Source organism: Oryctolagus cuniculus, chromosome 2, assembly GCF_964237555.1.
Source record: "Oryctolagus cuniculus chromosome 2, mOryCun1.1, whole genome shotgun sequence".
Lineage (NCBI taxonomy): Eukaryota > Metazoa > Chordata > Mammalia > Lagomorpha > Leporidae > Oryctolagus > Oryctolagus cuniculus.
In genome coordinates this window covers 12722964-12749098 of record NC_091433.1, presented here as the reverse complement: position 1 = coordinate 12749098, position 26135 = coordinate 12722964, and the positions used below count along the sequence as shown (strand labels likewise).

Genomic DNA, 26135 nt, shown 5'->3' with positions numbered 1-26135 from the left:
CATACAGGATGCTTGTGTCATAGGTGGAAGCTTTACCCACTCCTCCACAATGCCAGCTCTGACAAATTGTTCTTAAGAGCCAAGTGAGTTCAGTCAAATTTATAAATCAACTTTGGTATCCCAGAAAAGTTAATTTTTTTTCAGAAAAGCTTATTTAATGATATTTTTTGAATGCTGCTTTTATACAGTTTTCACACACGCTGTATTATTTTCGTTTGATCTCTCAACCACTCTCCGAGGTTGACAGGGAAGGCATTATTAGTATTACACTTTTTCTATGGTACAGGAAATTGAGGCTGAGGGAGATCACGCAACAAAACAGTCCCTGAAATGGGACAAGAACCACGATTTTCTCACTCTTTGTAAAATGCGACACTGAAATTTAGGCTGTGCTTTTTATTTGGGTGTTCCATCTACCGCTTCTTCTATCCAACTCATCCCCGATCTATCACACCAGCGTTGCCTTCCACCCAGCCATCAAATGGGAAGATTGAGAGGCCCCAGGTTTCTTCCTCCACCAACCCCTCCCAATGCCACACCTTGCTGCTTTTCCCGACCCTCCTCCACATCCTGGGATGTTCCAGTGTTGTTTTCCTAGAGCCGCTGGAACAAGGAACCTCAGGCTGGGAGCTTCAGCAACAGAAACATATTTTCTTGCAATTCTGGAGACTGAAGGTCCAACGTGGAGATGTCTGCAGGGCTGGGTTCTTCTGCAGCCCCTCTTGTTGGCTTGCAGCTGGCCAGCTTCTCCCTGCGTCTTCACACGGTCTTGCCCTGTACTCATCTTTATCTGCATCTTCTCTTCTAAGGACACCATTCGCTTGGAACAAGGTCCTCGTGTTCACTTTGGTACCTCTTTAAAGGCCCTCTCTCCAAATACATCACATTCTTAAGTCCTGTGGTCAGGATATCGGCAAAAGCCTGAGGGAGAGGGCCCAGGCATGCCCAGCCTGTGACAACCCCATGATCTTTCTCGGGTGACTGAAAGCTGCCTCTACCCACTGTGTACCTTGCCCAAGCCCCTCTCCACCTCCCTGACCACGGTGCTGGTCCAAGGGTCGTTCTACTGTGCAAGCTCCCTTTGCTTCTATCCTTAGTGATGTTCATGTCTCACATCTGACCCCACTGGGCCAGCGTGACCTGCTGCACGCCCAGTTCCACGTCTCCACGCCTTTGCTTTTACTGTGCCATCCCACCGAGACCTCACTCTTCACCTTGCTGCTTCTTCCTCACTCTTCCCAAGTGAGAGCCAGAGGAGACTTCGTGGTCCCTTCAGGCTCCCAGAATGAGGCAACCCACGTGCGTGAGTAGACCTCAGGGCAGATCGCAGGGTCATCTACGTTGGCACGGTCTGTTCAGGAGATGCTGATCCACATCTGATGTCAGGAACTTGCTGCTCCAACACGTTGCCCCCCACTCTTAGGAGGCATCAGCTGCCCCAGACCATGAACCCCAAGGCAGGAGAAGCTTCTTCTCTGTTGTAGCCCATTTATGGCTGGCTACTCTCATATGCATACTTGTATGTTTATACACATTTCAACCTAGACTCCCACTCATGAGGTTAATTTACATTGATATTAACTACGGTCTCCCCTTCTCTGCTCCCCTCCTCTGTCCTGTTTCCAGCTGGTTGCAGCTTTGCTTAGAGGAGGTCTGAGGCAATGTGGAGAACAGAGAGGCCATCCAGTGATTTATGGTACTCTGGGTTTCTTTTTCTTTTTTTAATATTTAGCTACTTTTTTTTTTTTTGACAAATAGAGTAACAGACAGAAAGGGAGAAGCAGACAGAAAGAGATTGATCTTCCATCCACTGGTTCACTTCCCAAATGGCTGCAATGGTCAAGGATAGTCCAGGCCAACTCCAGGAGCCAGGAACTCCATTCAAGTCTTCCCCATGGGTGTTAGGGGCCCAAGCACTTAGGCCATCTTAGGCTGCTCTCCTAGTCACATTAATAGGGAGCTGGACCGTAAGCAGAGCAGCAGGGACTCAAACCAGTGATCCTATGGGATGCTGTCACTGGATGTGGCTGTGCCACAATACTTGCCCCTGACTTCCCAGTTTTCCCAGTTTTCTAGGTTGTGATTCATGCCCAGTACACCCAATTGGGGTTCAAGCAGAGAACTGGCTGTCAGAGAGGTGGGCACATTTCAGGCAACTCCAATCTCTCTATGGTAGCTACTTTAACCCTATCTAACCTTCAGAACAATGTCATGTAAGCATTTCCATGCTAGTGACCTCATTGGAAACTCACCCTACCCCCAGCATGTACTTACTATCAGCAATTTTGTCAGTACCACCCCCACCCCACCCCTGACCACCCGAATGAGGCTGTGCCAAGAGTTAGCATAGGCCTTGCCCCAGCCTCCTGTTATAATCAATGTTCTGGTTCCAAATAATGTCACATTCATCTATGTGTCCCCAGGATCCAGCCTCATGCCGGATACATAGTAATGCTCCCCAAATATTTGTTGAAAATCAAGATAAAATAATCAAATCTATGGGAGAACAGGACAGGGGCAACCAAGTAGACATTTGGAAATATTTTCATTAAGAAGTTTTGGTAATGGAGCTGGGGGAGCAGAGGTGCCTGTAAAACAAGCAGTCATGAGCCAGATAATCAGAACTGCACTGGTTTCCCTGCGTTTACGTACAGACGTGAAATGTCCTCCAGTAAGCGGTAAGAAGCAAAAGCAGAGCTGTCTTTGTTGAGTGTAGCTGGTGTGCTACACAGAAGTGCCAGTGTGATCATGGACCGGGCATGGAGGGGGGGCTTGTTTACTTTGTGCTTTGTCACAGTGGCCCTTTGTCGGCCACAGAGACAGTGACTTCCGCCTCTCCCTGGGAGAAGCCAGATGGAGATGTCATTCGCTGTGCCTTGTCAGCCCTTGAGGTGATGTCACAGCTTCCTCAGGATAAAACCTTCATTTAGCTGCAGGGGAACAACTGAGTAATAATGTGATTACTGTTGCATGTCATCTCTTGGCTCAGATTTTGGAAACAGATGAATCTTTGACGGTGGTGTGAGTAGGGGATCACGGGCCTGGATGGCCTCGTCTGGAATGACAAGGTTGGAAATTTCCACTGCAGAGGGACGTCAGGGCTTTCGATGCAGACATAGTCCTTAAAACACATCAAGAATGGAACCACAAAGTAATAAAAAACAGGTTTGATATTTTTTATGTGAAGAAAGCTGAACAAAAATAAGTACACAGTGGATACTGCTTAGGATGAGAGAGGCAACAAACCTTGAAAACATTGATCAAATGAAAGGACCCAGTTGTATGAGACCATATAAGACCACCCCATTGCTGTGAGATTCCCAAAACAAGCAAATCCTAGATACAGAAAATAGAGAGCTGGTGAGCTTGGGTTGGATGGGGAGAAGGGAGAATGACCACTAGTGGGCATGGGATTCTGTGGGAATAATGAAAATTGTTCTAAAATTGTGATGATGTGACACAACTCTAAATATACAGAAAACCACTGAGTTGTATGTTTTAAATCTCTTATTGTATGTGAAGTTTATGGTGTAGGAGCTATATCTCAATACAACTGTTGAAAATGTTAGTGACTGGTGTTGTGGTACAGCAGGTTAGGCCATTGCCAGCATCCCATATCAGAGTGCAAGTTGGAGTCCTGGCTATTCTGTTTCAGATCCAGCTTCCACGAATGCACCAGGGAAGGCAGCAGATGATGACCCAAGTGTTTGGGTCCTTACCACCCCCATAGGAGATCCAGATGGAGTGCCTGGCTCCTGGCTTCAGTCTGGCCCAGTCCTGGTTTTTATAGTCATTGGGGTGTGAAATAGCAGATGGAAGATCTCTCTCTCTCTCTCTCTCTCTCTCTCTCTCTTTCTGCCTCTCAAGTAAATAAATCTGGTAAAAAATGTTGAGTATTGGGATAAGACAATTCTTTAAATTGTCTTGTTACACCACGATGGAACTTATATTTTCAGTGAACAATACAAAATATGTCACTCAGTAAACATTTGGCAAGGATGCTTCATATTCACCAAAGATAATTAATGCTTAAGAAATTCATATGATGTGTTTTTGATAAAACTCAAAATTTAAAGACTTTCAAAAGTAGGTGTAATCATATTTTCACTAAGAGCTTGACAAGTAATGACCTGCTTTGTGGTGTGTTTGGTTTTCTAGGGGGTGCTGCAGCGGTCTGTTAATGCCAGCTTCTCCCTTTCCTCTGTTGCTTTTCAAGGATGAGGTTGGCAAACAGAGTTGTCAAATTGGTCAAACCTCCAGCGTGGCTGTGCCGGTGGTTCCTAATCCAAAGTAAGAGTTAAAGTGGTCTTAGATCACAAGAGCCCAGTTGAAATTCATGGAAGGTTTCCCTATGATTTTGTGTAGCACTAAATGTTATAGAGTTCCTTCATTCTTCCATTATTTTATCCAACTTCTGAGGTTCTATTAAGTAGGTGCAATGATGGTACCCTACCTCAAAACACCGCCATAATGATTCCAGGGCTGGGAGAGGGAAAGTCTTAGAAGAGCAAAGAATCTTCTAGAATCTTGCTGTGCCATAGGCAAAGAAGTGCTCAAAGAATGAATGGTGTAACCCTTTCACAAAGAATAGACACTAGCTAAAAGAAGCTCTCACTGGCAAAATTTGGGACAATTTGAGCATCAAAATGAATAATGGTAATGGATAGTAAGCCACAGAGTTAAATGGATATCCCCAAAGTATGTTTTTTAAGACCTATTTAACTTATTTGAGTGGCAGGGTTACAGAGAGGGAGAGGCAAGTCTATATTGATAGAAATATATGAATAAATGAGGCATAAGAGAAAGCTCTTCCTTATAGTTGAATGCCAATTCATAGAAGTAGAAGAAATAGTGGCCAGCATTGTGGCACCAGTGAAGTTGCCACCTGTGATGCCAGCATCCAATATGGGCACCAGTTCAAGTCCCAGCTTCTCCAGTTCCAATCCAGCTCCCTGCTAATGGCCTGGGAAAAGCAGGAGATGATCCAGGGGTTTGAGCCCACGTGGGAGACCTGGAAGAAGCTCCTGGCTCTTGCTTTGGCCTGGCCCAGTGCTGGCTGAGTGGCCATCTGGAGAGTGAACCAGTGGATGGAAGATATCTCACTCTGTGTCTCTACCTCTTTCTCTGTGACCCAGACATTCAAATGAATAAATAAAACTTTAAAAAACAGAAGAAATAATGAAATTAGGAAAAGAACCATTTGGCAATCACCATAGTAACAATCGTTTCAGACAAGAATTACGAATGGATACAAAACTAATGTGTGAGATATTTGCACGGTGTCAAAATGTTTCTCAAGAAGACACTGATTAATTACAACAGGCAAGTAGTAACTACCATGGAGAAAGTGGCAGTGCCACTTCCTATGTGACTAACGTTAACACCACCAGTAGTTGGACAAGAAGATAGAAAAGTGCCTCTGAGGAGGAGTTCCTGCCAAGGATGCACATTTGAATTTAACCAGGAGGAAGCATCAAACGTGGCCAAAGTGAGGCACATCCTGTAAAATAAATGAACTGTGTCATTCAAAAATATTGAGGTCATGAATGACAAAGAAGGACTACGAAGGGGCTGCCCTAGTTTAAAGGAGACTAATAAGATATGAAGACAAAATGCAACCTGGAACTGCATCAGGAGAGAGAGAGAAAAAAAGAAAGAGAGAGAGAGAGAGAGAGAAACAGAGAGAGAGAGAGAGACGGAATGAATGAGAATGAACAAGGATCCATAAGCTATAAAGTACATAAGGGGAATTACTGCCAAATTGGAATATGGTCTATAGATTAGATAACAGAACCGGGCCAGTGTACTTTCTTTATTTTGATCACTGCTTGTGTACTTTGCTTTTTAGAAAATAGACTCTATAGTGTTCAGAGGTTTGCACTTTACTCTTAATGGTTCAGCAAAAATTTATGCACACACAGAGGTTTGCATACCCACAGAGAAAAAGAGACAGAGAGAGAGAGAGAGAGCAGGAGGCAATATGGTCAAGCAGATGCTATTGCTGTAATGAACCCTAAACTGGGCAATGGTTTCAGAAGTGGGGAGAGGCCAGGAAACATCCTGCTTCACCTTAGTGAGACTCATTTTGGACTTCTGACCTCTAGAGTGAGACAATAATGCAATTCTCATTTTCGATTATGTTGCCAACTTTTGCTAAAGCATGCATTCATTCTTATTAATTATCAACTACTGCTCACTGACCTTTCAATATATAAAATGAGATTTTTTTTTAGAGGGTAAAGGAGAGTTAGCAATTTTATTACATGCTTTTGGAAGTGCAAAGAACTGGTAAGTTAAGTCTTCAGGGAATTTCGTATTTTCTGGAAAGAGAGAGAATTATATTTGAAACTTTGATTTGACATGGAAGGGTTCTTGCTATCCAAAAGTCTTTCATTAATTACAATTTCACTGATTGTATGAACATCACATATTGCTCAGTTTTTGCAGAGTGAACAGAGAGTAGATTTTTTTACTGATAACTGATTTTTTTCTTAATTATGGCTACATTTGATTGGCTTTGGTTCCCGCAGTTAGTATTAGTGATATCATATTATTAGTCAGCATATAAATGTATGCATATGATAGCTAACTTTAAAGGACAACGGAACTTGTCATCTTTATCACACCCTAGTCAATATCATAAAATAATGTTGTGATTAACTTTTTAACTTTCCATGGATTGGTAGGCTAGAAGGGAGAGGGCACTGACAGGCCATTAGACAGGTGTCCCCTCTGGGTGGAAGTGTCCCTGCGGGTGCAGGCCAGGGCAAACCCAGGAGCGGGCTCCAGAGCAGTTACTTGCCCAGTGCTGGTGCTTTCCTTGGGCAAGTGTTACCTGCACAGTCATCTGCAGAAGCCTTGGGAAGCAGCCTCAAGAGTCACTCAAGAGAGGTGATCATGGGCCGTCACCGTGACTCACTTGTTAACCCTCTGCCTGTGGTGCCGGCATCCCATATGGGAACCGGGTTTTAGTCCCGGCTGCTCCTCTTCCAGTCCAGCTCTCTGCTGTGGCCCAGGAGGGCAGTGGAGGATGGCCAAGGTGCTTGGGCACCTGTACCTGCATGGGAGACCAGGAGGGGCACCTGGCTCCTGGCTTCAGATGGGAGCAGCGCCACCCATAGCAGCCATTTGGGGGGTGAACCAACGGAAGGAAGAGCTTTCTCTCTGTCTCTCTCTCTCACTGTCTAATTCTACCTGACATATAAGTAAAAAAAAAAAAAAAAAAAAAAAAGAGAGAGAGAGAGAGAGGTGATCACAGACCAGGGAAATATGGTGGCTTTGACTTCACATGGATGTTTGAATCTCAGCAATGGGCTGAGAAATTTATTTAAGTTCCTGAAACCTAAAATTGCCCATCTATAAGATGAAATTAATAATGTTTATCTCAATAATTGCTGTCAGAATTAGGGAGGAAGTACATACAGTGTCTGGTCCACACAAGACGGAGGCCATCTCACCTAGTGTGTCCTTTATTATAAAGGAGGAGCAGAGGGTTGGAGTGGGCTGGCCACACCTGAGATCCCTTGACACATTACTCCTATCAACCTTCAGACACCACAGAGCTGCTCTTGAAGCATTAGGCAGGAAAGGAGCTTGGTGGTCTTTTTTTCCTTTCCAGATGTGGGAAAAATATAACAACATCAATGTGCTCCAAGTCTGAGATTTTACTTTCATAACCCTTCAATGCTTACAGCCCATTCTAGTGACTTTGAAAATCAAGAGCTTTAATTTTTAAATGGAGTTTACTTCATGTTTTATGTTAGCAGCAAGGAATCTTTCAAGTGTGAAATTCAGGAGTAGAAATAATAGCCTATGGACCACCTTGGTTGCTTTGAAAGAGGGGCCCCCACACCCCAAGGGGCAAGATGCTGGGTTAAGGCCAGGCAGTCTCCTGGGTGGCCCAGGCAGCAGGGGGAGACTCTATAACAGAGCCTGGGGTAGATCAATGGGTAGGTGAGTTGGAGGGAGTACTCAGTGGTCACACACAGGTCTGCAGCCAATGGGATTCTAAATGAGGCCAAGTCTTTTAGGCAGTGACCATAACCTGATCAGTTCAGAGAATATTTCATAAATTATTCCAGTGTCAGACTTCCATGAAAGACTGGCAGGGCACAGAGAAGCCAGGTGGAGGGGTCCAGCCACTGCACCTCCTTGGACCAGCAGGAAGTTAGGGTCCCCTTCGGGGAAATGAGGACATGTACGTGCTTCCTTCTCCTATAACCCTAGATTCATCTTCAGAAGGGAGATTATCTGAGGAACCAAGTGTTTTATCCCAGAAAGGCTAAACATCACCTGGAGGGATGGTCTAAATAATCAGGTTGGGTAAAATTGAAACTGGATCAGCATTTACTTATTTAATTATTTACTTATTTATAAAATGACAAAATTAATTATAGTCAAAATAAAAGAACCATCGTGTGTGTATATATGTACATATGAGTATGAGTGCATGTATTTGTGTGTGTTTATATGTATATATGTATATATGTGTGAGCATATGTGTGTGCACATGTGCACGTGTGTATATGTTCGCATGTATACTTATGTATGTGTATATGTGTGGCATTTGTCTATATGTGCATGCACGTATGTACATATATGTATGTATATATGTGTGCATTTATAGTTTTGCATGTATATATGTGTGTGATGGTGTATATAGATGCATGTGCATGTGGCATTTATATATATGTGTGTGAATGTACATATATGTGTGTGTATACACATACGTACCTATACATAGTTGCTCCTCTATACCTACAGGATCAGCACCCATGGAGTTAATCAACTGAGGATCAAATACGTAGTTAGGACTATGATGCTTCAGTATTTGTACTGAACAAGTACAGACTTTTTTCTTTTTATAATCTAAACAATACAGTATGACAGCTATTTATATAATAGTACTTATATTGTATTAGGTATCATAAGTAAGCTAGAGATGATTTAAGGTACATAGGAGGAGGTGTACAGATTTCATGCAAATGTTTTACCATTTATATAATGGACTTTAGTATCCACAGATCTGTGTATCCACAAAGGCTCCTGGAAAAAATCTCTGGGAGATACTGAGAGTCATTGGTATCTATATCTGTCTATATCTATATTGATAGGTATGAATATGGATATAGATACAGATATGAATATGGATGTGGATATGGCTATGGATACAGATAGATATGGATATAAATATATAGATATATAGATAGGTATATATGAAATAGATATGGATATGGATATAGGGAGATACAAATAGACACAGATATATAGACAGACTATAGACATAAACATACATAGTTATAGAAATGGATATAGATGTGAATACAGATATAGATGTAGATATGTATACAGATATAGATATAGGCATAGACATAGAGATATGGATATGGATAGAGATTTGGATAAGGATATGGAGGTAGATACATAGACATAGATAAAGATGTAAGTATAGCCTTGGGTACAGGTAGAGTTAGAGAGTTTATTTCAGGTATTGGCTCCCATGGTTGCAGAGGCTGGAAAGTTCATAATTTGCAGGGTAGGCCAGCAGGCTGGAGACTCAGGGAGGAGTTGTGGTGTGAGTCTTTAGGCTGTCTGCTGTCAGTGCCTCTTATCCTTCAGGGACGGTCAGTTTCTTCCCCATTAAGTCCTTCGACTGATTGAACGAGACCCACAGACGTTAAGAACAGTAACCTGCTTTACTCAAAGTCTACAGATTTCAATGCTAATTTCATCAAAATACTTTCACAAAAACGCCTAGAATAGGATTTGATCAAATAACTGGGTACGAAAGCCCAGCCGGTACCACTTAGGAAAACCCAACTCCAAAGAGCAGGTTTCTTCATCAGGTTGATGGGAGCAACAGTCTCATCCCTCTGTATTCACGTGCTCCCGGTCCTCTTTGTAATTTCATGTCCTTTGTCTACCCAGCTTCCTCATCTTGGCGAGCCCTTCCCCATCCTTGCCTCCTTCACCACTGGAAAAAGTCCACTCACTTTCAAAGTTCAGATAAAATGTTAATAGTGTGGCATTTTAATACCACATCCCATCCTGAAGATTTGATTCCTTTCTCGGCGCTTTATGGCTTTATGCCTATACTACGGTATGCTTTGTCTCATTGTGTTGCAACTGGGCTTGCTTCAAACAACGTATCAACAGTGATTCCACACTTTCCAGGTCTAACCCTGACCTCAGCAAGTTACCCAACCTCTTTATGCCTCTTCATCTGTAAAATGGCGCTAACATAGGACCTTCCACCTGTTTGTAGTGAGAACCTATTGAGTTATATGTGAAACCCTTCAGAAAATGTGCAGCATATATGGTAACTGTTTTCCTTCTTAGTGCTATTATTGTCATTAATTCTTATGTCAGCTGGATAGACTGGGCACTTCTGAAAGTTGAGGATCTAATCCTCTGCCTCTTTGCATTCCTCCCCCTGTACTGTGTGGGATAGGTCAGGGATCTATGGACGTTTACAGGGTAGTAGTCATCCACCCATATCCATGTGCTCCATGTCCTTGGATTCAGCCAATTGAAGATTGGAAATATTTGAAAAAAGTTGCATCGGTATTGAACATGCCCACTTCTTTTCCTTATGATTCCCAAACAATACAGCACAACTACTGGCATGGCATTTGCATTGTATTAGATTTTATAAATAATCAAGAGATGGTTTAAATATACAGGGAGATATGCATCAGTTGTACACAAACATGAATACTCTGCCATTTTATAGTAAGGATTTGAGCATGCTGGGATGTTGGTATACTCGGTGGGTCTTGGAACCAATTCCCTTGAATACCCAGAGACAGCTGTATATAGAACCTCCTATTTGTAGAGCATTCTTCAGTATACAAAGGCTGGCAACGTCATCACCCATTGGAATCTCAGGACAACCATGAAATATAGTTATAATCCCATTTGACAGACGAGGAAACTGAGAAGCAGACATGGGACTTGCCCAATGTCACACAGAGCCGGCAAGTGGCAGTCACCACCTGTCAACTCCAAAGTCCTCGGAGAGGTGCAAAGATGCCAGGGGTCCCAGGAAAGTTTTTCTTTTCTGTCCCAGCCACCACCCTTGGTTCCTCCATATCTTTCTTCTTCCTGCCGAGAACAGGAACATCACGGAGTGGAAGGCCTCCATCCCACTTCAGAGCTGACTTAGGGGAGGGTGGGGCAGAAGAAGGCTGCTAATACAAGATATCCTCAGCCGTGACTGTGGCCTCTTCGATTTTGGTTGTGATCTTAGGGAGGGGAATTTGACTGATGGCCACCACGACCAGGTTTGCAGCATGAGCCGAAGCACTAGCCACGCAGATCCAAAAGGACTGTTCGTACTGCTCTTCCAACACCACAAACTTAAACAGCCTCTCTTGAAAGTTTGCAATTCGCTCCGTCAAGTTGTGAAATTGTACCTCTGCCATGAAGCTGGCGATGGCCAAAGCCACGACTCCACCTGAAACCCAGAAAGGGCACGCTCATTCCTGGCTCCTCTTTGCAATGGTAATGACTTTGGGGGAGCTATAATTTCTGAGGCACGGGCAGCAAACTTGCTGTAGGTTTAAAAAATTACTAGGAAGACACAAATTTCAATTTGCTTTTTAAAAGCTGCAGATAACCCACACAGTGTGAGGGGCAAGAGGCAGGGTTGTGTGGGGCAATGAAATAGGTTTTAACTCAGATCCACTTTGCATCTCTATCCTTCTCATTTTGCCCCCTTCCCCTCTACCTTCCTTTCTAAGAGGCACCTTCAGAGAAGCTCAGGTTGTTTGTGTCTTAGGATCGTCGTGTAGTACCTGAGGGCTGTGAGGGAAGATGTAAGAACCCTGGCTGGTGCCGGGGCTCACTAGGCTAATCCTCCGCCTAGCGGCGCCGGCACACCGGGTTCTAGTCCTGGTTGGGGCGCCGGATTCTGTCCCGGTTGCCCCTCTTCCAGGCCAGCCCTCTGCTGTGGCCAGGGAGTGCAGTGGAGGATGGCCCAAGTGCTTGGGCCTGCACCCCATGGGAGACCAGGAGAAGCACCTGGCTCCTGCCATCGGATCAGCGCGGTGCGCCGGCAGCAGCGCGCCAGCCGTGGCGGCCATTGGAGGGTGAACCAATGGCAAAAGGAAGACCTTTCTCTCTGTCTCTCTCTCACTGTCCACTCTGCCTGTCAAAAAACAAACAAACAAACAAAACAAAACAAAACAAAAAAACACAACCCTGTGCAGGCTGGGGTTTCACCCCCAGGTTTGGCTGTGACTTTCCTCTTTATATTTCCATGCTCGAGGGTGAGAAGAGGGCTTAGAAAGAGGCCATGAAAGGAGGAAACCTGGAAACACATGGAACTTTGCTTATTTTCTGTCTGTTGCTTAAAATGCTGATGTGCTTCCTCTCTCTCTCTCTAAAACATTTTAAAAACATATTTGGTGGTTTTTTTTAGATTATTACATCTTCTGAATAAAACTCGGTCACTAATGAGAATCATAAACATGAAAGCACAAATTTGCTTTTATATTCTGTTCGAGCACAACTTTAAACAGGTGCATAATATTTTATTCAGGCGACACACTGTAATTTGTTGAAACATGACCTGATTTATGGGTATCTAAATTACTTCTGGATTTTTTTATGTTATCCAATGCTGCAGAGAATAATGTGTTATGTACACCTTTGTGCTCTTGTCCTGTTATTTCCCAAGTGTTAATCCTCATGTGGCATTGTTCAAAGGCCGGTCACAATTATATGCCTTTTGACACTGATGCTTTGTCCAATTGCCTGCTTTTTAACACTGTCATCAGTAGACTTTGGTAGTACAATATTTCGAGGAAGGGAATGGACAGAGATAAGTGTTTACTTAAACAGCAGGATTGAGCTGCTATGAGGATTCATGCAGAGATACACGAGACACCTGAAGTCTGAAGGAGGGTGGGCTATGCATATAAACAGTTCTAGAAGGTGGCCACTGCCTGCAAACATAGGCAAATACATAAGAGTGACTTCCTGCTGTTACATTATAATACATGATAACGTGAAATTACTTGCTTTTATTCCTCAAGGTCATCTTGTATAGGGTAAAGAAATTATTATTGTGATGGTATCGTTTGATGTGGATTCTCAGAGACGACTCTCATTTTGTAATTTTCATTATAAATGATTTTGTTAATTAACCAACAAATTCATTTGTCATTACTAAATGTGAATTAACCAACGTCATCAATATACTCCCAAATCAACACCCACACCCACCCCCCACACACCCCCTCACCTTTTGTTGTAGGTTTTGGCTTGAAAACATAGGTCGCAATGGTTATCAATGAGAACATGGATCAATAAAAGGATGAAGGGCCTAGACTCAAGTACACCTGGGTTAGAATCCCACTCTTGCTGCTCATTGTTGAGTGATCTTTGAACTTCTGCGAGCCTCAGGCTCTTAGTCTGCAAGCATGGGTCTAAAATACCTCCTGGTAGGGAGTTATGAGGTGTGAGTGAAACAGGGTTTGTAAACTCTCAGGTCCCCAGGCCTGTGCCTGGTAGGTAGCAGCGTGATGAGGGTAAGGTCTAGAGGAGGTGTTTGGAGAGTTGGGGCGGGGCAGGTGCATGACCGCATTACTGTGCCCAGGAAAGGACTATAAGGCCACTGGCCGCTAGAGGGCGCTCACGTCCACCTCGCAACCCAGAGCTGGCCCACAGATGGCTCCCTGGCTCACACTGCCTTCTCTGTCATTTGCAGAGGTCCCTTCCAGCTGCAGCGGCAGCAGCTCCATCTCCTCACCCCTCACGTGATGCCCATCCCCTCCCAGCTCTTTGTTCTCTGTCTCCTCCTTTCACCGAGTTTTCCTGCTGCTCTAAGTTCTCGGTTAGTCACATGCTCTAATTCATGGTGACACACTCTGCAACTTTTAGCACCTGGGACATGGATGCCCATCCAGAAGGCCCAGGCAAGGCATTTTCGTTCCTTCGCACCTTTCCGCACCTTTCGCCCACCTACTTGGAGCCTAGCCTGGGGGCTTCCTTACCTGCCAAGACGTTCCATAGGCAGATGCCCCCGGGGCCATTGACTGCCCGGTAGGGGACCTGGATCATGTTGAGAATGGCAAAGCCCATGCTGACCAGAGCCAGAGCCAAGGCCAGGAAGAGGAGCAGCAGAATCGTCACGTGAAGGCCTGCGTTGAGTTCCTTCACCAGGTGAGGAAAGACTGGGCAGAGAGGACACAGGTGATATGTCAACATCAGAGCTGGGCCAGCTCTCACAAAGCCCGCACTTGCTCCCCACCGAGGCTCTAACAGAGGGAGGTGACGGCCAGACAGCAAGAAGTGGGTTTCCAAAAAACAGGAGACCTCCTGAGATGAACTTGTGACGCTTGGGGTTGCCACATGTCAGTTGGCACAATAATCCTCCTTGGAGTAGACACAGTATCAAAATGTTTGTTGGGGCCGGCACTGTTCTGCAGCAGGTTAATGCCCTAGTCTGCAGTGCTGGCATCCCATATGAAGGCCGGTTCGAGTCCTGGCTGCTCCACTTCCAATCTGGCTCTCTGCTATGGCCTGGGAATGCAGTGGATGATGGCCCAAGTCCTTGGGCCCAACACCCACGTGAGAGACCAGGAGGAGGCTCCTGGCTTCGGATCAGCTCAGCTCTGGCCGTTGCGGCCATTTGGGGAGTGAACCAGCAGATGGAAGACCTCTCTCTCTGGCTCTACTGCTCTCTGTAACTCTATCTTTCAAATAAATAAAATAAATATTTAAAAAAAGTTTGTAATTTAAGTTGCATTGATCTCACAGCTCTGAGATCTGATATGAAATTGTGCACACAAACCACAGGTGTGATTTTGCAAGGTAGACACTATTAGCCCTATGTATGGACACTTCTCTTGTTGCACAATACTGCTTTAAAAATTTTATTTATCTGTTTGAGAGGTGGGGTCGGGAGAGAGTGAGCGAGCATTCTCCCATCTGCTTGTTTCACTCCATAAATGCCTGCAATGGCTGGGGCTGGGCCAGGCCAAACCTGGGAGTTGAGAATCCAACCCAAGAACCCTATTTGAATCATCAGTGCTGCTTCTTTTTTTTTTTTTTTTTTTTTTGACAGGCAGAGTGGACAGTGAGAGAGAGAGACAGAGAGAAAGGTCTTCCTTTGCCGTTGGTTCACCCTCCAATGGCCTCCGTGGCCGGCGCGCTGCGGCCGGCGCACCGCACTGATCCGATGGCAGGAGCCAGGAGCCAGGAGCCAGGTGCTTTTCCTGGTCTCCCATGGGGTGCAGGGCCCAAGCACCTGGGCCATCCTCCACTGCACTCCCTGGCCACAGCAGAGGGCTGGCCTGGAAGAGGGGCAACCGGGACAGAATCTGGCGCCCCAACCGGGACTAGAACCCGGTGTGCCGGCGCCGCTAGGCGGAGGATTAGCCTAGTGAGCCGCGGCGCCGGCCCAGTGCTGCTGCTTAAGGCTTGCATTAGTAGGAAGGTGAAGCCAAAAGCCAAAACCAGAAATTGAACCTGGGTACTCTCATTCGGGATGCAGACATCTTACCAACTAGGTTAAACACTCACTCCAATACTTCTTTAAAATAAAATAATGGTTTGTCATATGAATGTGGCAGAGTTCTCCAGTGCAATGTTAATTGGCGTTTGTTTTTCTATATTTGCCACTAGTACTGGGTGTGAACATGATACAACACAATACTTCACATAGTGCCTGGGGAAGTCACTTCTCTGAAATGGTGACCATTGTTGAGGCTATCATTATTTTTTGCTCTCTGAACTGGGAAAGTCACGTGACCTCTTAGACCCTGTTTCTTCATCAGCACAGCAAGGATAGGAATATGTGTGTGAATTAAGGGAGCTCAGCTTTTACTACTTACAAGCTCATTCAATCCTCATGACTGTAGATTTCATGAGGCAGATTTTATTAACTCTATTCATTCACAAGGTTGGAGACATCGAGCCTCTTGGGCAAGGCAACCCTAAATTATAAATAAAATTACAGTCTTTTTTACTGTATGGTATTTAGTTTCGAGTCGCTATTTTCAGTGGCTATAAATGGAGAATTTTAAATTGTGAAAATTAAAGAACTCATACCCACTCTTCTGCAACAACTCCATGGGCTGTGCTAGCTGCCTCCTGAGGCCATCTTCTGAGCACTGCCCTTCGTGCTGTGTCGTTCAATACAGCTGACCAGCTCTCAGTTCATCCTCCTTCTGGCCAGAACTCAATGTTTTCCTGGTTCTACTGTCACCCCTCTGACTGCTTCCCCGGGGCCCAGTTGCTGGCTCCACCCTCCCTTTATTCACTGGAGGTCGCATCTCCAAGCCGGAGAGTTTTTGACCTTCTCCCTGTAAGGCGTATTTTCCACTCACAAGTTTCCAGACACTCCATGGTTACGTCTTAGTTCTAATCTAACTTTCTTTCCAGTTCTGTTTCTATTTATTTTGTCTCCATGTGGTTATCTCATCAGCCTTGGAAACTGTACCCTGGAAGATGAGCTCCTTTCCCGGGAGTTGGTCTTTGTGGGGCACCTTCCTCCCTTGCTTCCATTCCATCTCCTTGTTCTTTAGATTCTTGTTTTTTTTTTTTTTTTTTTTTTCCCCATCTCTTTTCAAATACTCAGCTGTTTTGTGTTCCAGATATGGTGTCTTATGCCTGATTACCTAATTGTTTCATCTTTTCTTTTTTTATTTAAATATTTATTTACTTATTTGAAAGGCAGAGTTACACAGAGAGAGAGGCACAGAGAGATCTTCTATCCACAGGTTCACTCCCCAGAAGACCACAATGGCCAGGGCTGGGTGACACCAAAGCCAGGAGCCAGGAGCTTCATCCAGGTCTCCCACATGGGTGGCAGGAACTGATTTCCCCGGAGCTGGATTGGAAGTGAAGCAGCTGGGACTTGAACTGGTACCTACGTGGAATGCTGGCATCACAGACGGCTTAACCCTCTATGCCACAATGCCAGCCCCATCATCTCTTTCTTAATCATGAAATCCTACAACAACTACCATAATAATCCTCACCAAAGTCTTTAAATAGTCACCACCTGCTTATGTGGCTGCAAAAGTCAAAATGCTTGCTAATACACCATGTTGATGATGTCTTAGGAGGAGGTACTCTCAAGTCTTGTTAATGCCTGCAACCTTGTTAGAGACCAGTTTGGTGACATCTATAAAAACTTCACTTCTAGGAATTTACATGCACTTCTATGTGTGCTTCAAGTTGTTTATATTGGATATTCATTATAACAGCAAAAGAGTGGAGAAAAACCAACATGTGAGGTTGATTTAATAAACCAAGATACAATCACAAAATGTGGCTTTTAGAAAGAACGGATCATGCCCACATCATGATATGAATCCATATCCAGATCTGACTTAACAGAAAATTGATACATCATCAAGTTAGGGCAATGGGGGAGAGGAATTTGGAGTGCATGGAGAGGCGTGGAGAGGGCTCATAATGAGTGCCCGATCTTCAGCTTCCAGAGTGGGAAGTGGTTTAATTGTATTGAAAGTGAAAAACCTTTATTGGCAAAGCTTATATTCATGTGTTGTACCAAAGGCTCAGGGTCTCTGGGTGATTTGATATCTTATTTTTCATATACTTACAAGTCACTGCATAAAATTGAAATTGTTCCTTGGAACTTTGCACCATTGCTTTCCATTTTTTTTTTGAGAGGTGATTGACAGTAGGTCCTGTCATATGGGATTGCCCCAGCAAAGCTACTGCTCACTTGCCTTTCATATTTGTACCCAGTTTCTTAGGGTTTTGAGTACCTCTGATGTAAGAATTAAATTTAAGTTTTGAGCTTGAAATCCACAACCGTAAAAATATATGATCCCTGGTGATATGTGACAACAGCTCCGTATATTGGAATAGACCTTTTATACACATTCTTTCATCTACTGATCATGGCCACCCCTTCTCGTTCTTACAAAGGAGGAAACTCTAGGCTAATCCTCCGCCTGCAACGCCGGCACACTGGGTTCTAGTCCTGGTCGGGGCACCGGATTCTGTCCCGGTTGCTCCTCTTCCAGGCCAGCTCTCTGCTATGGCCCGGGAGTGCAGTGGAGGATGGCCCAAGTGCTTGGGCCCTGCACCCCATGGGAGACCAGGAGAAGCACCTGGCTCCTGACTTCAGATCAGTGCAGTGAGCCGGCCACAGTGTGCCGGCCGCGGTGGCCATTGGAGGGTGAACCAACAGGAAAGGAAAACCTTTCTGTCTCTCTCTCTCACTGTCCACTCTGCCTGTCAAAAAAAAAAAAAAAAAAAAAAAAAAAAAAAAAAGAGGAAGCTCAGATAAATTAGTTGTTTAGCAAAAGTCACACAGCTAGGAGTGCTTCCTTAACTACTCTGCTATATTAAAGAGATCTAAAAACTTAGATAAGCAGAGACTTATCTAAGTTCTAATCAGAATTATCTAAGTTCTAACTCTTATCAGAGTTCTAATCATAACATAGCTTGAATTCTAAAGGTCTTATTTTGAGTTTGAATCTTTTTTAAATTCAAGAAGCAGAGAGGGAGAGAGATTTACCTATGAGAGAGACAGAACCAGAAAGAGATAGGGAGCTATCTTTCATCTGCTAATTCATTCTTCAGATACCTGGACAGCCAAGGCTGGGCTGAGACTGAAGCCAGGAGGTAGGGACTCAATCTAGGTCTCCCACATAAGTGGCAGGAACTTAATTGCTTGAGACGCCTAGGGTCTACATTAGCAGAAGTAGGAGTCAGGAGCTGGAGGCAGGTATCAAACCCAGAAACTCCATATGGGAAGTTGGTGTCCCAGTGAACACTTAACTGCTAGACCAAATCCTTCACCAAATTCAAATATTCTTTTTTTGGAACACATTAGTGCTATCTCTCTTGAATACCAGAATTGATTATCATTCTCTCATCCCTGAAACTAGTAGATAATTTGTTTGCTTCTGACCCCAGAGAAGTCTGGAGTCCCCTTTGCCTCAGCAAGGCCAATAAGGACAGCATGACATTGAAGTTAATGGCAGAGTCCCAGGGGAATACTTGTCAGGTGCGAAGTAGGGAGGGAACCAGAGACCTAAAAACTGCAATGCCCAGATTGTGCTACGTGCTTTTACAGAATTATTTCATGTATTGATTTCTTGGATCTTCAATTTCCTAATCAGGAAAATGAGCTTATTAAGATCTCTCCCCTGGTGTAGGAAGAGTTGAAGGAAATGAGCTGCAGGGGATGCCCTGAGATCCTACTGATGCGCCACCAGCCTCCTACACACTCTGCCTCTGCCTTACCAGAACGCAAATTCAACTTCTTGAGGGCAGGCCCTGGTCTGTAATGTTCATGTCTGTTTTCCTAACAGTGTCTGACCCACACGTGCTCAGTAATACAGTGAGGTGCATGGACCCGTTTTGTCTCCTTCCTTCAGACAGCTGGGCGGCTGAATTAATATTTGTCTCTCTCCTTCTCTAGCCACCCAGCCAGGCTGATTCCTCCTTTTTTTCATTTCAGAAGATATGGGATGAAAAGAGGACCACAGTCATTTATAATAGTGCCTTGGTTTTCTTCCCCATGATTTGTATGGGAATAGATTTTTTTCCATGGATTCTATAAGTCACTGTAATGATGAGAAGAGAGGCTGTTTGGAAAGGAGATCTCCAAAACACTCCCTACTCCCTGTGTCCCAAGTACATTCACCTCCATCTCAAGTGGTCTACACTAAGCCTTTGTAAGACAGGATTCCCCCTCTACAGGTCAACAGTAAGTGGTCAAGTAGTAAATGCTGACTCCACCTTGGAGATGGGCAGGGCTCACTAGTTGCCTCTAGTTCCACTGTGCTGGAATTAAAGGACAGTACAGACGTTGCAATGCACTCGGTGTCCAGAGCCTCAGCAGTAAAGGCAGCCCTAGACAGAAAAGCCTGGCCCCAGGCAACCTGTGAAAGCTTTCAAATCGGTTCCTGGGTTCCCTGAATGGAGCTTTAAATACCTCTCCAAGGGCCTGCTCCAGGGCAGTGGGAAACAACTCTTTCTTAAATACTATCCTACTCAGGGCTGATACTCAAACATCCCTGATGCCTGATGCTTCAGAGCCCAGACCCTGCTGGATGAATTCAGGAGGATGTATGTCTACTGAGTTCTTCCAGCAGGGAAATGGAACGCTGCTGATTTACTCACAGCTGCCCACAGCAGGAAGTGTACGTCTCTTGAGACGGGAACGCTCAGGGACTTCTCATGAGGTGGACACTGATACAGGATTTCCCTTTAAGCATCACATTTGTCCCAAAGACATCCTTTTTTTTTTTTTTTTTTAATTTATTTGACAGATAGAGTTAGACAGTGAGGGAGAGAGAGCAAAAGGTCTTCCTTCTGTTGGTTCACCCCCAAAATGGCTGCCACGGCTGGAGCTATGCCAATCTGAAGCCAGGAGCCAGGTGCTTCCTCCTAGTCTCCCAGGCAGGTGCAGGGCCCAAGGACCTGGGCCATCCTCCACTGCCTTCCCGGGCCACAGCAGAGAGCTGGACTGGAAGAGGGGCAACCGGGACTAGAACCCGGTGCCCATATGGGATGCCAGTGCCGCAGGTAGAGGATTAACCAGGTGAACCACAGCGCCATCCACCCCTCCACCCTGCAAGACATCCTTTACAGCAAAGAGGTCCAGGCCAGAGCCAAGTGCTCCAACCAATGGTCATGATTCCCTTTTAATCATTTCCTTTGTCTGCATTTCCTGTTTATGTGTGTGTATCTTCACCTTCTATATTGCTTTTAATGGAGCTATCTTTTCCAATAGCCAGGGTCCAAGTTAATTGCTGGATAAATAAAAACATGCCCTGGGATTTTTTTCTTGAATATACACAACAAATACATATTTTCTTCCTGTATTTGAATGATGACAATTTGAATTATATTTATCAACATTCCATCTCTCTCTCTTTATACACTTTAGACACTTACCTCGGTCAGGTTTCTAAAAACTACTGCAATTCTGAAATATATAACTCAAGTAATGAATACAATTCTCTGTCCCTTTGTGTTAGCAGCGAGTTGAGGACTTTCGGTTTAGAACTCTGTCCTCACTAGTGATCTAACTCTGATTCCAAAGGCTTGCAGAATACTGCCTCTCTTTAACCTAAGCTCAGCGTGGATTCCTGCCTCTCTGGCATTAGTACATCCTGGGCAGCTCTGAAGTGAGACTGAACAGGGGCCAAGGTCGGTGCTGCTCGGGTTCCGGGAGAGGGACGAGCTCCTGGCCTCAGTACTCTTTGCCAGTAAACAGCAAAGTTCAGCGGCAAAGCATTTGATTCCAGGGCCCGGGAGCACAGACCCTTTGCTTCTTCTCAGAGAGCGTCTGTGAAACTTTTCTGTCACTGAAAGCGGTTGCCATGCTTCCCGAAGGTTGCCTTCTACACCTGCACGTGCCTGTGGCTGAGAAGACCCGAGTCACATGGCGTGGGTCTGGAGTCTCGCCCTGCTGTTTCCTGGCTGGGTGACCTCAGGCAAGTTACATAACCTCTCTGAGCCTCAGTGCATTTCTCTGCAAAATGGGCACATTAATAATTCCTTCTTTCTCAGTTTGCTGTGAGGCTTAAAAGAGAAGAAGCAGTGTGAAGGGTTTTAGTACAATCCCTGGCACAGGTAAGCATTTGGTAGTTATTTTTAGCAGAGATAAACTACAAAGCTAGACAGTTTCCTATTTCTGATTATTTCTATAGAATTATTTCTATATGCTTCTACAGAAAAGGAGAGGCTAAAGGAAAGAAAGGAATGAGGGAGGAAGGAGGGATGGGAGGAAGGCAGGCAGGTCAGCTGGCTGCTTTTGGGTATAGAATAAAAATCCCAGCTCACTGTGGACTTGCACCGGGTGCCTCACTCAGACCGAGGCAGCAGCCACATTCCACATCGAGACATAAGCACCCTGTAAAAGTGTCTGAACCAGCTTTCTCGACCCCAATGTACTCACTCGTGAACTGGGACTGGCGTCCACCGAGCCCACACTGTCGCACCTTACACCCTCGGAAGAGCCCGTAGTAAATGTCTCCGATGAATTTGACCAGCTCTGGATCCGTGGCATTGACCAGCTCCACTCCAGTCTGACAAAGGATTTTCCCACTGAGCCAGTGGGGTACCGCCAGGGCAGCGAGGATCAGGAGGAAGGAGGAGCAGCTGAGCACAGACGCCAGCCCATACCACGCCTTTTTGAACCATCCAGGCATGCTAGTGGGCGCAGGTCATCCCCAAGGTCTCCGAGCACCAGCGGGGGTCATCCACATCTTCTCAACACGCAGCACTGCCAGACCCCCCGTAACGTGCAGCGTCAGGATTCCAAGTCCAGTCCTCGTCCTCCCACGGCGTCTACTAGGGCCACATCCGGAAGCCTGCACAGAGACTTTCTGTTCACCTGTCTCTGCTCAGCGGAGTGTGTTACTGAAGGAAGTAACCCTATATCTCCCTCTCGCCTCATGTTTCTGCGCAGGCTTTAATTGTTCCCCACTGCAAATAGATAAAATAACTCTGGTGTGGACCTCAGAACCACGAGGGAGTCACTAGCAGGCAAAGCCAGGTACACCTGACCACAAAGAGATGCTAACCAGTCTCAAAAAAACAAAACCAAAACCAAAAACACCCGCAAACAGTAGGAGGAAGACAAAGGCGGAATGATTGTCTCCTGAATATTGCCAAGAGCGCACGGTGTCAAGTGTCGATCTCTTTGATGCTTGCCCTGGCATTTCTTTCTCTAAAATGTCACTGCTGTCAGAATCCCCAGAACTATTACGGATGCCATGAGATGACTGCTTGCTCTTCAAGCTTTAACTGAAATGTGTAAACAAGGCTTTGTGGACGTCACTGGGTGACTTTGCCAGGATAAAATTGCAACGTGAGTCGCTTTGTGGCTGTTGGGGCAGTCTGGACCTTAGCACTTGACATCCCTCTTCTTCCCACCTTCCATATCAGCTGAAATAGGGGCAGAAATAGGTTTTCCTGTTGCATTACCCAATAGCGGTCTTACTGCTGGGATATTCCTCTCTTCTAAAACCAAAGATAGGGGCTGGTGTGGTGGTGCAGCAGGTTGTGCCATGGCATAGAACTCCAGCATGCCATATGAGGGCCAGTGCAAGTCTTGTCTGCTCTACTTCCCATCCAGCTCCCTGCTAATACACCTGGAAAAGCAGCAGCAGATGGCCCCTGCCATCTATGTGGGAGGTCTGGATAGAGTTCAGGGCTCCTGCCTCAGCCTCACTCAGTCCTGGCCATTGCAGCCATTTGGGAGATGAACCAGCAGATGGAAGATCTCTCTCTCTGTCACTCTGCCTTTCAAATAAATAAAAAATTAACCAAAGTGATGATAGGCCTTTTCCTTTTAATCTGCAGACACTAGCAATGAAATATGCCTTACTCTCTATGTCGTATTGTGGTTTTTAGAAGTTTGACTTTTACTCTATTGCCAAATGTCAGCTTGCTATCATGTGAGACTGGCAACAGCCATTCTGCCTTTACCTTGGGGGAGCAAAATTGGTGAGAAGCAGCACAGTGTAATTTCCTGATTGGCTGCAGAAGTCTAGAGAGGGGTCCAGGAGCTTGCACTGTCAACCAGTAGAAGTCCCACGAATGCCGTTTGGAGAGTGCTCAGTGGGCAGAGGGTCGTGTCAATGGGAAGGTCAGTTTGCTTCTTACCATTGGGGTTCACTTCAGCGCCCTGAGCTGAAAATAAGGACAAGACTCTCTGAAGAGACAGTAGTGCTTTACCACGTACAAAGGGCTTGTGCCATTGGCCAGCCACCTTATATGGTGGCCAGGGGAGGGACTATTCCAGCTGCTTCTCCCATAGAAAACTGCATATCTCAGCTGGGACTAGAATTGAGGTTTAGATTTACAACATCTCAACTTCATGACAATGACCCTGAAACAGCCAATGTTTTTCTGATAATAAATGACTTCATAATACGAGGGTACAAGCTTCGAAGGCTATTTGGCACATTAATGTGATCAACAGTGTCAACACTGGGCGTGTTTTGAGAAGGCAGGGTGTGTGTAATACCTTTGGGGGTGTGTATCTGCCCTGCATGATGAACCTATGCTGACTTTTGGTATTTTAGGGGTTAAGCAGATTCTTAAAGAAAAACTCTTAAGGTAAACACCAATTCCCAAGTTAAGGGGTGTGGTTAAGTGCACTTCTAAGTCTAGCTATGGAAGATCTGGCTTCAAATTCCTCTTTCTCTGGGAAAGAGTCTGAGACCCTCAAACTCTGTTTTTCTGTCTGTCATGGAATTACTGTGTGGAGTCAAATGAACTAGCACATAGCACCAAATAAATGATGCTGCCTTCTCCAGGGACTCTTCCAGCTATGAAGCTTCTGACGATAAACCCCATTGCTGGCCGCATCCTGTTCTTTAAACATTCATTTCTGCCTGTCTTACCTGTACCAATTTGTTGAACAAACGTCTGTGTCTGCTGGGTACAGGGCATTGCACGTGGTGGGAGGCGGCATAGGGATGTTTAGCACAGGACCCTGTTATCAGGAAGTCACAAAAGTGTTAGGGTACAGGTTCCCAAACAACAGTGATTTTGCTCCCCAGGGACATTTGTCACACACTGGAGACATTTTTGATTGCAGTGACTGGGCAGCCGTGGCCTGCTAGTGAGCATCTAATGGGTGGAGCAGAACTGCAGGACTGTGTGGCTGGGGAAGGGTGGCACCATTTGGGGGCCCTTACATGTGGGTCTTCGATACTCTTGTCAAATGAGGGCTCCCAGTCACAGGCCCAAGGAGAGGGATAACCCTTTGCAGCATTAAATTTGTGCTCCTACCAGACCAAGAGCCTATTGTGCCATCACAGGTAAGAGAAACTAGTTAGGTTAGTTAGGTTAGGTTAGACTTAGGCAGATAGCTAGGGACAGGAAGCAACACAGTGTGGAGGGCTGCCTCTGCCTACCAGCCAACACAAGAAGGGGGCTTAAAAAAGCAAAAGTCTGGAGACTGAATTGACAAGGTCACGGGAGAAAACCCTGTGATTGAAAGTGACAAGCCCAAGGCTACGAGCTGCGGGAGAGGGGGACACTGGCTAAACCATATCACACCCGGACCAGGGACTGACCCAATGGGAGGAGTGGGGCGGCAGATGGAAAAAACAAGGCAAAAACAGACCCTAGGAGGGCCCTGTTCAAACCTTGGAGGGTATGAAACCCCACATCACTTCCTTTCAACACTTTTTCTTACTGAGAAAAGCCCCTCCCAGCTACTTTCCCGGGAGTTTGCTCCTTTCTCTACAGCCTTGCTTTCTTCTAAACTGATTCCTCTGGGTCCCTACCTTCACACTTCCTCGTCAGGGGACACAGGCCCAAGGAACAACCACCCATGCCTGCTTCAGTGCCATATGGCCTAATAACTTCCTAGAATCTTGCAGTTTTTTCCGTGGTATTGGGGTGTGTGTGTGTGTGTGTGTGTGTGATTGTGTGTGTGTGTGTAGCCTTCACGTGTGAAGTGTAAACATTTAAAGTATAAGGTACTACAATTTCTGTATCAATGTTTTGGCCATTTTACATTTTTTAAGCATAGCCCCAAATAGATTCATTTAAATATCCCCCACCTGCCAGAGACATGGAACTTAATTTCTGAACGGCTCAGCGCGTCCTAAGGGAGCTGCAATTAGACAGTATTAATAATGTTCAACAGGTGTTTATTGAGCGCTTTCTACTTAGCTCTACATTACTTTCGACCACCTTACTCACATTGTCTGACCACGGGCCACTATTATTCCCATTTTACTGGCGACGAAACTGAGGCACGAAGCAGTTTAGGAAGTTGCTCAAGTCACACAGCTGTTGGATATTGGGGCCAGGCTGTGGGGCTTCAGAGCCCTCACTTTCACGTGGAGGAAAAATATATTTTGTCTTTTGTGGTCCGCCTAGTCTCTCCAACGGGCTGTCCACTCCGGGAGCGCGGGGACCACCGACACGCGCTCTCCACCTGTTGGCCCCCGGCACGAGGCGGCGCTTGGCGGTGCGCGCGCCCTCGGAGCGGCGCGGTGCGGTGCGGGCGTGGCGCTGCGCCGGGGAGCGGGTCCCGCGGGTGGCCGTGCGCTAGGCGGCAGTAGCGGGCGCGGCGCGGGGCGCGGCCGCCGTGCGGTCGCTCTTGGCGGCTCGGGCTGGCCGGGGCGGGGCGCGGCGCGGCGCTGGGGCTCCGGGCGGGCGGAGCCGGG

At 45.7% G+C, this 26135-nt stretch overlaps 1 protein-coding gene across 1 annotated transcript; it reads right to left on the bottom strand.

The window, feature by feature from the left end:
- Nucleotides 1-957: 957 nt before the first annotated feature.
- Nucleotides 958-25916, bottom strand: CLRN2 (clarin 2). The gene is made up of 4 exons (XM_002709365.5): nucleotides 25666-25916; nucleotides 21899-24445; nucleotides 13998-14177; nucleotides 958-11455 (listed from the first exon to the last, which is right to left on the bottom strand). Exons 2-4 carry the CDS (start codon nucleotides 22149-22151, stop codon nucleotides 11190-11192), a joined length of 699 nt encoding a protein of 232 aa, XP_002709411.1. The 5' UTR covers nucleotides 22152-24445; nucleotides 25666-25916; the 3' UTR covers nucleotides 958-11189.
- Between the last annotated feature and the right edge of the window lie 219 nt (nucleotides 25917-26135).

Bases quoted from the DNA above. Each gene is read 5' to 3' on its own strand.
- CLRN2 (XM_002709365.5), bottom strand. From the start codon at position 22,151: ATGCCTGGATGGTTCAAAAAGGCGTGGTATGGGCTGGCGTCTGTGCTC. The intron at 14,178-21,898 runs GTGAGTACATTG...CTCTCTGCCCAG, and splicing joins ACGCCAGTCCCAGTTCACGA to TCTTTCCTCACCTGGTGAAG. The intron at 11,456-13,997 runs GTAAGGAAGCCC...TCTGGGTTTCAG, and splicing joins CCTATGGAACGTCTTGGCAG to GTGGAGTCGTGGCTTTGGCC.